Raw genomic sequence first — 19445 nt, forward strand, 5'->3', positions numbered from 1 at the left:
ACAGTAGCGTAGTAGACCTAAGTATTCATTAAGTACCACCATAATGACCAACATTAAAACACAGTAGTGTAGTAGACCTAAGTATTCATCAAGTACCACCATAATGACAACATTAAAATATAGTACTGTAGTAGACCTGAAAAGTAATTATTATTCACTTAAATTTGATGACAACATTAAAATACAGTAGTGTAGTAGACCTAAGTATTCATCAAGTACCACCATAATGACAACATTAAAATACAGTAGTGTAGTAGACCTAAGTATTCATTAAGTACCACCATAATGACAACATTAAAGTACAGTAGCATAGTAGATCTAAGTATTCATTAAGTACCACCATAATGACAACATTAAAATACAGTAGTGTAGTACACCTAAGTAATCATTAAGTACCACCATAATGACAACATTAAAACACAGTAGTGTCGTAGACTTTAGTATTTATTAATTAATTTTAGTATTCATTGAATTAAGAAAAAACTACAGAACATCCTGAACACAGTAGTAGTCCACAGTGAAGCAAACGGACTGGCTCTAAACCTCAACAAAACCGAAAACATGACAGTTTCCAAGAAACCACATCCACCTGCATGTAACTTCACATGCAACAACAAGAAAATAAAACAAGTGAATCAATTCAAATACCTTGGTGTCACAGTGACATCTGATGGTAGGTGAGAAAACGAGATTATATTTAAAAAATAGAAACATCTCAATTGACACCAAACCCAGAGTCCTCAAAACGTACATATGGTCTGTCCTACTTTACGGCTGTGACTTTAAACAATCAACTGAGAAAATTGGAGGCAAATGAAATGTGGTTCTTCAGAAAAATATTCCGCATATAATGGACTGACAAGAAAAGTCATGAAGAAGTATTGGCAAAGGCTAAAACAAGAAAATATCTAATTGCAACGAGACGAAATAGGCAGCTGAAATTGCTCGGACATATCATTAGAAAAGACACCTTAGAAAAACTGTTGTTAACAGGAAAACGAGTAGGGAAAAAAGCTCCAGGTCGACAACGAACAACATATAACAACAGCCTAAGACATTTTATCGGAAATATCAATAATATAGAACTCATACATAGAGAGGACGACAGAGAAGACTGGAGAGCCCTGATCATCCATGCCTGCAAACAGGCCTGATACCCCATGATGATTCATGAAGTACCACCATAATGACAACATTAAAACACAGTAGTGTAGTAGACCTAAGTATTCATTAAGTACCACCATAATGACAACATTAAATTACAGTAGTGTAGTAGACCTAAGTATTAATTAAGTACCACCATAATGACCAACATTAAAATACAGTACTGTAGTAGACCTCAAAAGTAATTATTATTCACTTAAATTTGATGACAACATTAAAATACAGTAGTGTAGTAGACCTAAGTATTCATCAAGTACCACCATAATGACAACATTAAAATACAATAGTGTAGTAGACCTAAGTATTCATTAAGTACTACCATAATGACCAACATTAAAATACAGTAGTGTAGTAGACCTAAGTATTCATTAAGTACTACCATAATGACCAACATTAAAACACAGTAGTGTAGTAGACCTAAGTATTCATTAAGTACCACCATAATGACAACATTAAAATACAGTAGTGTACTAGTGTAGTAGACCTAAGTATTCATTAAGTACCACCATAATGACAACATTAAAGTACAGTAGCGTAGTAGACCTAAGTATTCATTAAGTATCACCATAATGACCAACATTAAAACACAGTAGTGTAGTAGACCTAAGTATTCATCAAGTACTACCATAATGACAACATTAAAACACAGTAGTGTCGTAGACTTTAGTATTCATTAATTAATTTTAGTATTCATTGAATTAAGAAAAAACTACAGAACATCCTGAACACAGTAGTAGTCCACAGTGAAGCAAACGGACTGGCTCTAAACCTCAACAAAACCGAAAACATGACAGTTTCCAAGAAACCACATCCACCTGCATGTAACTTCACATGCAACAACAAGAAAATAAAACAAGTGAATCAATTCAAATACCTTGGTGTCACAGTGACATCTGATGGTAGGTGAGAAAACGAGATTATATTTAAAAAATAGAAACATCTCAATTGACACCAAACCCAGAGTCCTCAAAACGTACATATGGTCTGTCCTACTTTACGGCTGTGACTTTAAACAATCAACTGAGAAAATTGGAGGCAAATGAAATGTGGTTCTTCAGAAAAATATTCCGCATATCATGGACTGACAAGAAAAGTCATGAAGAAGTATTGGCAAAGGCTAAAACAAGAAAATATCTAATTGCAACGAGACGAAATAGGCAGCTGAAATTGCTCGGACATATCATTAGAAAAGACACCTTAGAAAAACTGTTGTTAACAGGAAAACTAGTGGGAAAGAAAGCTCCAGGTCGACAACGAACAACATATATCAACAGCCTAAGACATTTTATCGGAAATATCAATAATATAGAACTCATACATAGAGAGGACGACAGAGAAGACTGGAGAGCCCTGATCATCCATGCCTGCAAACAGGCCTGATACCTCATGATGATTCATTAAGTACCACCATAATGACAACATTAAAACACAGTAGTGTAGTAGACCTAAGTATTCATTAAGTACCACCATAATGACAACATTAAAACACAGTAGTGTAGTAGACCTAAGTATTCATTAAGTACCACCATAATGACAACATTAAAACACAGTAGTGTAGTAGACCTAAGTATTCATTAAGTACAACCATAATGACAACATTAAAACACAGTAGTGTAGTAGACCTAAGTATTCATTAAGTACCACCATAATGACAACATTAAAACACAGTAGTGTAGTAGACCTAAGTATTCATTAAGTACCACCATAATGACAACATTAAAATACAGTAGTGTAGTAGACCTAAGTATTCATTAAGTACCACCATAATGACAACATTAAAACACAATAGTGTAGTAGACCTAAGTATTCATTAAGTACCACCATAATGACAACATTAAAACACAGTAGTGTAGTAGACCTAAGTATTCATTAAGTACCACCATAATGACAACATTAAAACACAGTAGTGTAGTAGACCTAAGTATTCATTAAGTACCACCATAATGACAACATTAAAATACAGTAGTGTAGTAGACCTAAGTATTCATTAAGTACCACCATAATGACCAACATTAAAATACAGTAGTGTAGTAGACCTAAGTATTCATTAAGTACCACCATAATGACAACATTAAAATACAGTAGTGTAGTAGACCTAAGTATTCATCAAGTACCACCATAATGACAACATTAAAATACAGTACTGTAGTAGACCTCAAAAGTAATTATTATTCACTTAAATTTGATGACAACATTAAAACACAGTAGTGTAGTAGACCTAAGTATTCATTAAGTACCACCATAATGACAACATTAAAACACAGTAGTGTAGTAGACCTAAGTATTCATTAAGTACCACCATAATGACAACATTAAAGTACAGTAGCGTAGTAGACCTAAGTATTCATTAAGTACCACCATAATGACCAACATTAAAACACAGTAGTGTAGTAGACCTAAGTATTCATCAAGTACCACCATAATGACAACATTAAAATACAGTACTGTAGTAGACCTGAAAAGTAATTATTATTCACTTAAATTTGATGACAACATTAAAATACAGTAGTGTAGTAGACCTAAGTATTCATCAAGTACCACCATAATGACAACATTAAAATACAGTAGTGTAGTAGACCTAAGTATTCATTAAGTACCACCATAATGACAACATTAAAGTACAGTAGCATAGTAGATCTAAGTATTCATTAAGTACCACCATAATGACAACATTAAAATACAGTAGTGTAGTACACCTAAGTAATCATTAAGTACCACCATAATGACAACATTAAAACACAGTAGTGTCGTAGACTTTAGTATTTATTAATTAATTTTAGTATTCATTGAATTAAGAAAAAACTACAGAACATCCTGAACACAGTAGTAGTCCACAGTGAAGCAAACGGACTGGCTCTAAACCTCAACAAAACCGAAAACATGACAGTTTCCAAGAAACCACATCCACCTGCATGTAACTTCACATGCAACAACAAGAAAATAAAACAAGTGAATCAATTCAAATACCTTGGTGTCACAGTGACATCTGATGGTAGGTGAGAAAACGAGATTATATTTAAAAAATAGAAACATCTCAATTGACACCAAACCCAGAGTCCTCAAAACGTACATATGGTCTGTCCTACTTTACGGCTGTGACTTTAAACAATCAACTGAGAAAATTGGAGGCAAATGAAATGTGGTTCTTCAGAAAAATATTCCGCATATCATGGACTGACAAGAAAAGTCATGAAGAAGTATTGGCAAAGGCTAAAACAAGAAAATATCTAATTGCAACGAGACGAAATAGGCAGCTGAAATTGCTCGGACATATCATTAGAAAAGACACCTTAGAAAAACTGTTGTTAACAGGAAAACGAGTAGGGAAAAAAGCTCCAGGTCGACAACGAACAACATATAACAACAGCCTAAGACATTTTATCGGAAATATCAATAATATAGAACTCATACATAGAGAGGACGACAGAGAAGACTGGAGAGCCCTGATCATCCATGCCTGCAAACAGGCCTGATACCCCATGATGATTCATGAAGTACCACCATAATGACAACATTAAAACACAGTAGTGTAGTAGACCTAAGTATTCATTAAGTACCACCATAATGACAACATTAAATTACAGTAGTGTAGTAGACCTAAGTATTAATTAAGTACCACCATAATGACCAACATTAAAATACAGTACTGTAGTAGACCTCAAAAGTAATTATTATTCACTTAAATTTGATGACAACATTAAAATACAGTAGTGTAGTAGACCTAAGTATTCATCAAGTACCACCATAATGACAACATTAAAATACAATAGTGTAGTAGACCTAAGTATTCATTAAGTACTACCATAATGACCAACATTAAAATACAGTAGTGTAGTAGACCTAAGTATTCATTAAGTACTACCATAATGACCAACATTAAAACACAGTAGTGTAGTAGACCTAAGTATTCATTAAGTACCACCATAATGACAACATTAAAATACAGTAGTGTACTAGTGTAGTAGACCTAAGTATTCATTAAGTACCACCATAATGACAACATTAAAGTACAGTAGCGTAGTAGACCTAAGTATTCATTAAGTATCACCATAATGACCAACATTAAAACACAGTAGTGTAGTAGACCTAAGTATTCATCAAGTACTACCATAATGACAACATTAAAACACAGTAGTGTCGTAGACTTTAGTATTCATTAATTAATTTTAGTATTCATTGAATTAAGAAAAAACTACAGAACATCCTGAACACAGTAGTAGTCCACAGTGAAGCAAACGGACTGGCTCTAAACCTCAACAAAACCGAAAACATGACAGTTTCCAAGAAACCACATCCACCTGCATGTAACTTCACATGCAACAACAAGAAAATAAAACAAGTGAATCAATTCAAATACCTTGGTGTCACAGTGACATCTGATGGTAGGTGAGAAAACGAGATTATATTTAAAAAATAGAAACATCTCAATTGACACCAAACCCAGAGTCCTCAAAACGTACATATGGTCTGTCCTACTTTACGGCTGTGACTTTAAACAATCAACTGAGAAAATTGGAGGCAAATGAAATGTGGTTCTTCAGAAAAATATTCCGCATATCATGGACTGACAAGAAAAGTCATGAAGAAGTATTGGCAAAGGCTAAAACAAGAAAATATCTAATTGCAACGAGACGAAATAGGCAGCTGAAATTGCTCGGACATATCATTAGAAAAGACACCTTAGAAAAACTGTTGTTAACAGGAAAACTAGTGGGAAAGAAAGCTCCAGGTCGACAACGAACAACATACATCAACAGCCTAAGACATTTTATCGGAAATATCAATAATATAGAACTCATACATAGAGAGGACGACAGAGAAGACTGGAGAGCCCTGATCATCCATGCCTGCAAACAGGCCTGATACCTCATGATGATTCATTAAGTACCACCATAATGACAACATTAAAACACAGTAGTGTAGTAGACCTAAGTATTCATTAAGTACCACCATAATGACAACATTAAAACACAGTAGTGTAGTAGACCTAAGTATTCATTAAGTACCACCATAATGACAACATTAAAACACAGTAGTGTAGTAGACCTAAGTATTCATTAAGTACAACCATAATGACAACATTAAAACACAGTAGTGTAGTAGACCTAAGTATTCATTAAGTACCACCATAATGACAACATTAAAACACAGTAGTGTAGTAGACCTAAGTATTCATTAAGTACCACCATAATGACAACATTAAAATACAGTAGTGTAGTAGACCTAAGTATTCATTAAGTACCACCATAATGACAACATTAAAACACAATAGTGTAGTAGACCTAAGTATTCATTAAGTACCACCATAATGACAACATTAAAACACAGTAGTGTAGTAGACCTAAGTATTCATTAAGTACCACCATAATGACAACATTAAAACACAGTAGTGTAGTAGACCTAAGTATTCATTAAGTACCACCATAATGACAACATTAAAATACAGTAGTGTAGTAGACCTAAGTATTCATTAAGTACCACCATAATGACCAACATTAAAATACAGTAGTGTAGTAGACCTAAGTATTCATTAAGTACCACCATAATGACAACATTAAAATACAGTAGTGTAGTAGACCTAAGTATTCATCAAGTACCACCATAATGACAACATTAAAATACAGTACTGTAGTAGACCTCAAAAGTAATTATTATTCACTTAAATTTGATGACAACATTAAAACACAGTAGTGTAGTAGACCTAAGTATTCATTAAGTACCACCATAATGACAACATTAAAACACAGTAGTGTAGTAGACCTAAGTATTCATTAAGTACCACCATAATGACAACATTAAAGTACAGTAGCGTAGTAGACCTAAGTATTCATTAAGTACCACCATAATGACCAACATTAAAACACAGTAGTGTAGTAGACCTAAGTATTCATCAAGTACCACCATAATGACAACATTAAAATACAGTACTGTAGTAGACCTGAAAAGTAATTATTATTCACTTAAATTTGATGACAACATTAAAATACAGTAGTGTAGTAGACCTAAGTATTCATCAAGTACCACCATAATGACAACATTAAAATACAGTAGTGTAGTAGACCTAAGTATTCATTAAGTACCACCATAATGACAACATTAAAGTACAGTAGCATAGTAGATCTAAGTATTCATTAAGTACCCTCGTCGTAAAAGACCTCAACGGTGGAGTGGGCGAATGATGGTTGCATAGAAGCAACACAGCGGTCACAAAGGCGGAAGAAGGCTGCAGCAAAGATGGGCCCCCAATTGTCTTGGTCTCCATGCCATTGGACCCTGGCCTTCTCTTTGCCAAAGACAGTGTGATGGCAGTCTGTGCACCAGTCTCCCCACTTTAAAAGATTCCCCGCACAGGCGTTCTCCTGAAGGCAGTCCCACCAACAGGAGGACAATCATACTCGTTTCGAATGATCGCCGACGACGATTTCCTGAGTTTATAAACATAGTATAAATTAAAAAAAAACGAAAAAAGATTTTGTGATGCTAAACATATCGATGTAATCATAGTATCAACTAGCTACACTCCTGTACTTGGTATCATTACAGTGGATGGCGTTTGTTTAAATTTTGACGTGGTGAGCTACGGTGTGTAGTAAAGCATGTTTAGCTATTCTTCGTCCTGCAGTGATAACGATACTTGTAAGGAACATACTATATTTGTCGCCATGGAGGCGAGGATTAGTGATTTAGAAGTAGCTAAAACACTGCAGACTGGAGCTGGACTTTAGCCATGTCTTAAAGCACCTCTTCCTGAGGGCGTTTCAGTGTTATAACTTCACCTTTATCTTTACTTTTTAAACCAAAATGCGTCCGTTCTCCCTTTTCTGTCTACACACTGTGTCTGCTTGTAAGTACTCTGTGATTGTGCGCTGCCGAACATGCTCCTCTGCTCGTAAAACCCGCAATGTCACCACGTGACGACGACAGGGGAGCCGGTACTTTTTAGAGGCGGTATAGTACCGAATATGATTCCTTAGTATTGCGGTACCATGCAACCTTAATAGATTTTATTTGTAAAAAAAAATAAAAAAATAAAAAATGCGCTTTACATTGAGTAAACATACTCAAAGTGCTACAGTGTATTAATTTTTTTTTTTTTTTAAAGATAATTTAAAAAAAATTTAAATAAAAACTAGAACAGCCAAATAGCTAAAACTAGTATGCATTAGGGCTGCAACAACTAATCGATTAAATCGATTAAAATCGATTATAAAAATAGTTGCTGATTAATTTAGTCATCGATTCGTTGGATCTATGCTATGCGCATTTTTTTTGGTAAATTTTTTATTTTATTTCCATTTTTTTAATAAACCTTTATTGATAAACTGCAATATTTACAAACAGCTGAGAAACAATAATCAAAATAAGTATGGTGCCAGTATGCTGTTTTTTCCCTCAATAAAATACTGGATAGGATAGAAATGTAGTTTGTCTCTTTTATCCGATTATTAATCGATTAATCGAAGTAATAATCGACAGATTAATCGATTATCAAATTAATCGTTAGTTGCAGCCCTAGTATGCATATATCTAAGAAAAGAAAAGAAAAGAAGGGTTTTTAAGCCTTTTTTAAATGCATCCACAGTCTGTGGTGCCCTCAGGTGGTCAGGGAGAGCATTCCACAGACTGGGAGCGGCGGAGCAGAAAGCCCTAGTTTGAATGTCGGAAAATAAAAGACTGTACATGAATCAAGTGATTCTTTGGCCTACCTAGTGGTGCACGTACCACAGTTTGAGAATCCCCGCCCTACAAAGTTTCACGGGAACTTGTTTTGTATTTTTTGTGTGAAGCTGCCAACTGTTGATGTTGTATTAGTTAGAAGCACAACGTGGCTGCAGTTAAAACAACGAGGCTAAGACTTCTACACGGTTGTTTGTATTTGACACATTCCGGGGCGTTACCGCGCATCACTTACCAAAGAGCTGTCGGTGGAAGATGAACTTCCCGGCCAGAAGGCCGAGGAAAATGGCCACGATCCAGCTCATCACCTTGAGGACGCTCCAGCCGCCCCCGGGGTACTTGTTGAAGAGGAAGGAGAAGCAGTGGCCCACCACCGCTATGCGTGCCTCCGTCTGACTATGGGACACGGGGTCCTCGGCGAAGAGGAGGAAGTTGAAGAAGATGACCAGGTAGGCCACCAGGATGCGCGACCACGGGTGCTGGAAGTAGTAGCGGCAGCGGCATTGTATCTCCATCCTGCCCGGCACCGCCCCCCGCCACCGCCACACCTGGGAGGCAGAGAGAGCATCTCGCAGTCAGATTAGTGACATCACAAACAGCGGATTAGAGCGGCGGGGAGAACATCGCTCAGTGTGAGATTACAGGAGTTCTGTTGAGGTTTGGATCGGGATTATGCTAAATTCCGACGGATAAGCGAGAGCGACGGTGCCGAGGATGCGGATCACATACTTGTGAGTTCTGTGGCGCCCTCACAAGCTGATGCAGTGTGGTTGTATTTAAACATGCCCCGCCCCCTCTCGCACCACTACCCTGATTTCTAAAAATAACTCGGGCTTGAAAGTGCGGACGTGGTCTCACATTTGGGATATTCATTGAACATTTAAAGGTTTCCCATGACGCAAAAGTGAGTTTTAAATGAGTATCTCGGTAAAGAATCTGGGTATTATCTTCCACCCAACTCTCTCGTTTTGAGTCACACATTAAGAGTGTTACTAAAACGGCCTTCTTTCATCTCCGTAATATCGCTAAAATTCGTTCCATTTTGTCCACTAGCGACGCTGAGATCATTATTCATGCGTTCGTTACGTCTTGTATGGATTACTGTAACGTATTATTTTATACTCTCGGCAGGGTCCTTGAGGGTGCATGGGAGTTTGCCCAACCTGTCTACATGTGCTTTGTGGACTTGGAGAAGGCATTCGACCGTGTCCCTCGGGAAGTCCTGTGGGGAGTGCTCAGAGAGTATGGGGTATCGGACTGTCTGATTGTGGCAGTCCGCTCCCTGTATGATCAGTGTCAGAGCTTGGTCCGCATTGCCGGTAGTAAGTCGGACACGTTTCCAGTGAGGGTTGGACTCCACCAAGGCTGCCCTTTGTCACCGATTCTGTTCATAACTTTTATGGACAGAATTTCTAGGCGCAGTCAGGGCATTGAGGGGATCCGGTTTGGTGGCTGCAGGATTAGGTCTCTGCTTTTTGCAGATGATGTGGTCCTGATGGCTTCATCTGGCCAGGATCTTCAGCTCTCACTGGATCGGTTCGCAGCTGAGTGTGAAGCGACTGGGATGAGAATCAGCACCTCCAAGTCCGAGTCCATGGTTCTCGCCCGGAAAAGGGTGGAGTGCCATCTCCGGGTTGGGGAGGAGATCTTTCCCCAAGTGGAGGAGTTCAAGTACCTCGGAGTCTTGTTCACGAGTGAGGTAAGAGTGGATCGTGAGATCGACAGGCGGATCGGTGCGGCGTCTTCAGTAATGCGGACGCTGTATCGATCCGTTGTGGTGAAGAAGGAGCTGAGCCGGAAGGCAAAGTTCTCAATTTACTGGTCGATCTATGTTCCCATCCTCACCTATGGTCATGAGCTTTGGGTTATGACCGAAAGGACAAGATCACGGGTACAAGCGGCCGAAATGAGTTTCCTCCGCCGGGTGGCGGGGCTCTCCCTTAGAGATAGGGTGAGAAACTCTGCCATCCGGGAGGAGCTCAAATTAAAGCCGCTGCTCCTCCACATCGAGAGGAGCCAGATGAGGTGGTTCGGGCATCTGGTCAGGATGCCACCCGAACGCCTCCCTAGGGAGGTGTTTAGGGCACGTCCGACCGGTAGGAGGATGCGGGGAAGACCCAGGACACGTTGGGAAGACTATGTCTCCCGGCTGGCCTGGGAACGCCTCGGGGTCCCACAGGAAGAGCTGGACGAAGTGGCTGGGGAGAGGGAAGTCTGGGCTTCCCTGCTTAGGCTGCTGCCCCCGCGACCCGACCTCGGATAAGCGGAAGAAGATGGATGGATGGAGATGGTATTATTTTCGGGTCTCCCTATGTCTAGCATTAAAAGATTACAGTTGGTACAAAATGTGGCTGCTAAAATCTAACAAGAACAAGAACGTTTGATCATATTAAGCCTATACTGTATACAGTTGTGCTCATAAGCTTATATACCCTGGGAGAATTTATGATTTCTTGGCCATTCTTCAGAGAATATGAATGATAACAAAAAAAACTTTCTTCCACTCATGCTTAATGGTTGTATGAAGCTATTTATTGGCAAACAACTGTGTTTACTCTTTTTAAATCAAAATGACAAAAGAAAGTACCCAAATGACCCTGATCAAAAGTTGACATACCCCAGTGACTTTGATCTGATAACATGCACAAAAGTTGACACAAACAGGTTTGAATGGCTAATCAAGGTTCCAATCCTCACCTGTGACATGTTTGTTTGTAATGAATGTGTGTGTATAAAAGGTCAGTGAGTTTCTGGGCTTCTGGCAGACCATTGCATCTTTCACCCAGTGCTGCACAGATGTTTCTGGATTCTGAGTCTTGGGGAAGGCAAAAGAATTGTCAAAGGATCTACGAGAAAAGGTAATTGAACTGCATAAAACAGGAAAGGGGTATAAAAAGATATCCAAGGAATTGAGAATGCCAATCAGCAGTGTTCAAACGCTGATTAAGAAGTGGAAAATGAGGGATTCAGGTAGACCAGCAAAGATTTCAGCCACAACAGCCAAGAAAATTGTTTGAGATGCAAAGAAAAATCCACAAATAACTTCAGCTGAAATACAGGACTCTCTGAAAAATTGTGGTGTGGCTGTTTCAAGATGCACAATAAGGAGGCACTTGAAGAAAAATGAGCTGCATGGTCGAGTCGCCAGAAGAAAGCCATCACTCCAAATTACTTTGTTCCAGAAGTTTTGAGGCTTGTCTCTGTGCTGTTTGGCGTAATGTAAGCGGGATACTTTGTGAGATTTGCGCAGAAATGGCTGTCTTCTGGCGACTCGACCATGCAGCCCATTTTTCTTCAAGTGCCTCCTTATTGTGAATCTTGAAACAGCGACATCACAATTTTTCAGACAGTCCTGTATTTCAGCTGAAGTTATTTGTGGATTTTTCTTTGCATCTCAAACAATTTTCTTGGCAATTGTGGCTGAAATCTTTGCTGGTCTACCTGAATCCCTCATTTTCCACTTCTTAATCAGTGCTGCTGATTGGCATTCTCAATTCCTTGGATATATCGTTTTATACCCCTTTCCTTTTTTATGCAGTTCAATTACCTTTTCTCGCAGATCCTTTGGCAATTATTTTGCCTTCCCCATGACTCAGAATCCAGAAACATCTGTGCAGCACTGGATGAAAGATGCAATGGTCTGTCAGAAGCCCAGAAACTCACTGACCTTTTATACACACACATTAATTACAAACAAACATGTCACAGGTGAGGATTGGAACCTTGATTAGCCATTCAACCCTGTTTGTGTCAACTTTTGTGCATGTTATTGGATCAAAGTCACTGGGGTATGTAAACTTTTGATCAGGGTCATTTGGGTACTTTCTTTTGTCATTTTGATTTGAAAAGAGTAAACAAAGTTATTTGCCAATAAATAGCTTCACACAACCATTAAGTGCATGAGTGGAAGACATTTTTTTGTGTTATCATTCATATTCTCTGAAGAATGGTCAAGAAATCATACATTCTCCCAAGGTATGCAAACTTATGAGCACAACTGTATACCTTTATTTACCTATATATATACCTATACTGGCTCACCTGCACTGGCTTCCTGTGCACTTAAGATGTGACTTTAAGGTTTTACTACTTACGTATAAAATACTACACGGTCTAGCTCCATCCTATCTTGCCGATTGTATTGTACCATATGTCCCGGCAAGAAATCTGCGTTCAAAGAACTCCGGCTTATTAGTAATTCCCAGAGCCCCAAAAAAGTCTGCGGGCTATAGAGCGTTTTCTATTCGGGCTCCAGTACTATGGAATGCCCTCCCGGTAACAGTTAGAGATGCATGCTACCTCAGTAGAAGCATTTAAGTCCCATCTTAAAACTCATTTGTATACTCTAGCCTTTAAATAGACCCACTTTTAGACCAGTTGATCTGCCGTTTCTTTTCTTTTCTCCTCTGCCCCCCTCTCCCTTGTGGGGGCGGGGGGGGGGCACAGGTCCGGTGGCCATGGATGAAGTGCTGGCTGTCCAGAGTCGGGACCCGGGGTGGACCGCTCGCCTGTGCATCGGTGGGGGACATATGGTCCTATTGTACTGGGACTTACAGCTATAATTATCACACTTTAACTTTAAAAATTAAACAAACAAAAAGTGGGCGTTATTATGATAGTAAGGGGGTCACTCCTACTGGCTGAGTACATTGTCAGGCATGTGATTTTTCCGTCTAAAGTCGGAATTCCGTCTTTTTTAATCTCGGGAAAAAAAAAATAATTATCTCCCGTTTTTCCGTTTTTTTTCCCGACCCTAAATCAAGATTCGAGACGTAGTTTATATTACGCCGTAGTTGATTGGTCGATATGTTCCTTGTGACCAATCAGGACATCTGTTATGAATGATGACGTTAATAACGTCATCATTCATATTCATAATGGTTATTACCGCCATTTTCCATATGTAAACGATGTCGGTTCTCGAGAGAAAGGACGCTTTACGAGTAAAAGAAATTGATAAACATGTCAAAAATAAGTTTCGATGGGACTGGATGGAAAGGGAAATCACTGATACTGTTGGGAAGAAGGAAGTTACGACTTTGTTCGGTGATTTTATTCAGAAAATCGATCGTCCCGGAAAGGTTTTGTGCACGTGGTGTCATGATAATATTGACTATGGATCACGAGGTTTCGAGGCTTTGGAAGTACATGCGAAGCGCCAAAAACATATGAAACAACTTCAAGCAAGGAAAACGAACTTTTCACTAGCTGGTACTTTTGGATGTCAACCGAAAGTGAGCAAACCTTACGGACTTCATCCTTTGTTTACATCGACAACTGCCGTAGACATCGAGAGGAAAGATCCACTCAAACAACCCACTTCAGTTGCAGACAGGGTTGTTAATAATGAGGTAAGCTAAAACATATTTGCTTGCGAAATACGCATGTTTGTTTTAAATATTAACCAATTATTGCTTTGCGAAATATAAATGGGTTTTTCTAAAAATAAAAAGCCACGTGAAAATATATTATGAAATTGCAGAAATTCAAAGAGTCGCATTATTGATTCCAGTTAACAATTTATTTGAAATAAATTTGCATATAATACTATTTTGTAATATTAAGTTCTTATGTAGTCTCTTGAAACAATATTGTCAGTGGTGTAACAATCTTGAAGGTAAATATTTTCACACTTGTTTCATGCAATATGTCAGTGTCCTCACATTATTATTATTTCCTATTTTCAAATATGAGTAAACAATACTAAACATGTTTAATTATTTTCATAAATTGATATCCTATTTTGGCGAAAAGAATGAAATGTTTACATTTGGTATTTTGTTATATTTATAACTAAACTTGTTGGCAATTAGGCATAAACATTAAAACTGTGAATTGTTATTAGTGGTTATGTATTTTACAATTAATGCTACTTTCTGATAGCATATATCATGTAATAGTCTTAACTATAAAATATATTTTGTATAATAATAAATCTTGGCAAACCTGTTACACCACTGATAATTTTTTTTACCCCATATATATACAATATCTGACTAATAGTAATGATAGAATGATTTCAAATATGAAAGGAAATTTTATTTTAGAGCAATCTGCTTATTACCAAAACCTAGGCAAATTTTGAGAATGACCCATATTGTGTAAGAAGCTACAAAAGCAGAGACCAAAAGGAAAATGCAGGCTGCTCAGAAATTTGCAAGGAAAGCTCATGTTAGGGCTCTCCGAGAAAGCTAATGTGTGAAGTAAACTGAAGTAATGTGGTAATACTGTAAATAAACTGTAGATAATAACACTGATCAATGTGACACCTGTGGATGTGAAATGAACACAAGATGTAAATATTAGTGACTAAATACTGTTGGGACTGAACCATATACAGTGATTCATTAGGATAATTGGGTTATGTATGTTCTATTAATGATGTTTTCATGTCTTTAAACACTAAAATATTTTCTTCAAATGGTGCTGTCTTTGTTAATTCGTCCCCCAGACCCCCGGAATTTTTTTCAGTCTTTTTCATTGTGGTCAAATCACATGCCTGCATTGTGCAAGTGTACCTAATGAAGTGTCCAGGACCACACACAAATACACACACACACACACACACGTGTGTGATGACGTCAAATGCCAGTACGTTGGGACCAAACTCGTGATTAGAAGACTCGAAATTTGGGTTCCTCGGTTAGGAAGGCGGGGGAAAGATGGAGGTAGGTCTGGGTTCCTACCTGTGTGCACCACCTCGCTATGAGGCGCACATGCGCGGCAAACCTTCCACGTCCGACGCACATGGCTGCTCCTCGGCCACATCAAGCCTCCAGGGGAGCCTCCATCCTGCCCAGGAGGAGGCGGTGATGCAGCGGCGGGGATGTGTTGGAATCATCCACTGGGCGACCTGTTGTGGCTACACGGCAGCAGGACCACCGACAAACCCTCAGCCATCGCGCCGGAGCGTCCATGAGCGCAGGCGGGCTGGGTCGAGAGGCCGGTGCGTCGTGTGGAAGGAGGCCGGCGGAGGGTGCTGGTTTTGGGGCTATAGATAGGACGCTGGTTCATTGGGCGGACGATGGTAACCACTCGTACAGCATCAACGTGACCTACACGTCAAGCGCGAAGGAGTTCGGCAATGGTACTTCCGCCTGGCTTTTCAAAAGAAAATGCCAACGTACACGCTTAATTCGGCACATCTGTTGAGGTCCAATATATGGGCGGTTACATAAACAGCAAATAGGAAGTACACAAAGATGGCCATATATTAGCTATAAGGTACTGTATCAGGGCCAGGGTGTACACATTTTGCACTGAGGGCCACGGGTAAACTGGACCAGATCCACGAACCCTATTAGGACACGAGGTAAAATTTTATTTTGAGACCCCCTCCCCATTACAAAAACTGTTCACACTTTTATTTATGTGAAAATATATATATTTTAATAAAAAAAATGTTTTCCCCATTTAATCAAACTTTAATTTTATTTGATGCATGATTTCCATGAGGTAATGATTTGTTCCAAAATACAAAACCCCAAAACCAGTGAAGTTGGCATGTTGTGTAAATGGTAAATAAAAACAGAATACAATGATTTGCAAATCCTTTTCAACCTATATTCAATTGAATAGACTACAAAGACAAGATATTTAACGTTCAAACTGGAAAGCTTTGTTATTTTTTTGCAAATGTTAGCTCATTTTGAATTTGATGCCTGTAACATGTTTCAAAAAAGTTGGCACAAGTGGTGAAAAAGACTGAGAAAGTTGAGGAATGCTCATCAAACACTTATTTGGAACATCCCACAGGTGAACAGGCTGATTGGGAACAGGTGGGTGCCATGATTGGGTATAAAAGCAGCTTCCATGAAATGCTCAGTCATTCACAAACAAGGATGGGGCGAGGGTCACCACTTTGTGAACAAACGCGTGAGCAAATTGTCCAACAGTGTGTAAAGGATATCACCACATGGGCCCAGGAACACTTCAGAAAACCACTGTCAGTAACTACAGTTGGTTGCTACATTGTGTAAGTGCAAGTTAAAACTCTACTATGCAAAGCCAAAGCCATTTATCAACAACACCCGGAAACGCCGCCGGATTCACTGGGCCGGAGCTCATCTAAGATGGACTGATGCAAAGTGGAAAAGTGTTCTGTGGTCTGACGAGTCCACATTTCAAATTGTTTTTCGTACCTGTGGACGTTGTGTCCTCCGGAACAAAGAGGAAAATAACTATCCAGATTGTTATAGGTGCAAAGTTTAAAAGCCAGCATCTGTGATGGTATGGGGGTGTATTAGTGCCCAAGGCATGGGTAACTTACACATCTGTGAAGGCACCATTAATGCTGACATTACATACAGGTTTTGGAGCAACATATGTTGCCATCCAAGCAACGTTATCATGGACGCCCCTGCTTATTTCAGCAAGACAATGCCAAGCCACATGTTCCAACAGTGTGACTTCATAGTAAAAGAATGCGGGTCCAGACCTGTCTCCCATTGAAAATTTGTGGCGCAATATGAAGCCTAAAATACCACAACGGAGACCCCGGACTGTTGAACAACTTAAGCTGTACATCAAGCAAGAATGGGAAATAATTCCACCTGAAAAGCTTCAGAAATGTGTCTTCTCAGTTCCCAAACGTTTACTGAGTGTTGTTAAAAGGAAAGGCCATGTAACACAGTGGTAAAAATGCCCCTGTGACAACTTTTTTGCAATGTGTTGCTGCCATAAAATTCTAAGTTAATGATTATTTGCAAACAAATAATTAAGTTTCTCAGTTTGAACATTAAATATCTTGTCTTTGCAGTCTATTCAATTGAATATAAGTTGAAAAGGATTTGTAAATCATTGTATTCTGTTTTTATTTACCATTTACACAACGTAACAACTTCACTGGTTTTGGGTTTTGTATACTTTTTAGTGCAAACATAAAAAAATATTTAAAACACAGCTGCATATGCATCTAGGTATATCTGATCACCATGCAGCTCTGTCTTATCACTGTGTGCCATGGCGAAGCAGGAAGGGGCTAGGAATATATCTGCGGTAAACATTATATATGAAGCGGCTTCCATTTTTGTATTGTTTATCATGGCCAAGAATTCCAGCGACAGGATGCAAATGGCCCACAGGGGCCATGTCCTTTAATAACTCTTCTTGAGTAAAATTGTACCTTTTGTTCTGAGGAGGGGGTCCAGCTGTTGGATGCTAAATGGATGGGCGTTAGCAGAGAGAGAGGAAGCCTGCAGTCGCTTCCAGATGCTTCAGGGTTTCTCGCCAAAAGCCAAAGAGGCAGCAGCAGCCAAAAGGAGCCATGCCTGGAAATATCAATAAAAAAAATAACGGTTATGTTGCAGCAATCCTGTTTGAGAAAATGCAAGTGAATTAAGAAACAGGTGCATTGCCTAGAAATATTTTTGGCTGAAGATAACTCGCTGCATTGAACATTATGTATATGTTCCTTTTTGACTGTACTTGAATGTATAATAGACTATATTTATATTATTCACATGTGAATAATGCTGTATAATAGACTGTATTTATATTATTCACATGTGAATAATGCTGTATAATAGACTGTATTTACATTATTCACATGTGAATAATGCTGTATAATAGACTGTATTTATATTATTCACATGTGAATAATGCTGTATAATAGACTGTATTTATATTATTCACATGTGAATAATGCTGTATAATAGATTGTATTTACATTATTCACATGTGAATAATGCTGTATAATAGACTGTATTTACATTATTCACATGTGAATAATGTTGTATAATAGACTGTATTTATATTATTCACATGTGAATAATGCTGTATAATAGACTGTATTTACATTATTCACATGTGAATAATGCTGTATAATAGACTGTATTTATATTATTCACATGTGAATAATGCTGTATAATAGACTATTTACATTATTCACTTGTGAATAATGCTGTATAATAGACTGTATTTACATTATTCACATGTGAATAATGCTGTATAATAGACTGTATTTACATTATTCACGTGTGAATAATGCTGTATAATAGACCGTATTTACATTATTCACATGTGAATAATGCTGTATAATAGACTGTATTTATATTATTCACATGTGAATAATGCTGTATAATAGACTGTATTTATATTATTCACATGTAAAAAATACCTAAGTGTTTATTGTTTATTGTGAGCGAACTGTGGTGCTGAATTATCACCAGGGATCAATAAAGTACTTTCTATCATTGAATGTCACCAATTTGTGACACGCTGTATCGATAGATAAGGTTTGCTGAGATAAAATGCTAAAAAAACAAACAAAAACGTGTCCACTCCTGTTGTATGAGAAGGTTCCGCAACAAAGATAAGTACTTACTTCAGTCTTTCCCTTTTGTTTGGGTCTGTTGGTGGAACCAGAACACACTTTTTTGCAACTATGATTTAGTAATTATTTGTGATAGGCTCCAGCCCCTCCTGCGCCACCGAGAGGGACAATTGCGGTAGAAAACTGATGGATTTGCTAAGCCACAGAAACTTTGTTGAATGAAAATATGGTTTTGCCAGCCGCATCTGTGAACGTAACCTTTGGCTGTGACGTCACGGGCTTGCGTTTATGGTGTCATATTCTCTCTGCCACATGTTCACTTATGCGCACG

The 19445-nt window shown here is 38.3% G+C and overlaps 1 protein-coding gene across 1 annotated transcript in view; it reads right to left on the bottom strand.

Moving 5' to 3' along the window:
• The window catches only part of tmem117 (transmembrane protein 117), a 162286-nt gene extending 142986 nt beyond the window's left edge, over window positions 1–19300 (bottom strand). Inside the window, exons 1-3 of the mRNA XM_061969589.2 lie at window positions 19166–19300; window positions 17966–18110; window positions 9077–9389 (exon numbers count right to left, since the gene is read on the bottom strand). Coding sequence (XP_061825573.1) covers window positions 9077–9356 — 280 coding nt within the window. The 5' untranslated portion in view covers window positions 9357–9389; window positions 17966–18110; window positions 19166–19300. The remainder of the gene's footprint in view (window positions 1–9076; window positions 9390–17965; window positions 18111–19165) is intronic.
• Window positions 19301–19445: the final 145 nt, after the last annotated feature.

The sequence above is a fragment of the Nerophis lumbriciformis genome, linkage group LG10 (assembly GCF_033978685.3).
Source record: "Nerophis lumbriciformis linkage group LG10, RoL_Nlum_v2.1, whole genome shotgun sequence".
Lineage (NCBI taxonomy): Eukaryota > Metazoa > Chordata > Actinopteri > Syngnathiformes > Syngnathidae > Nerophis > Nerophis lumbriciformis.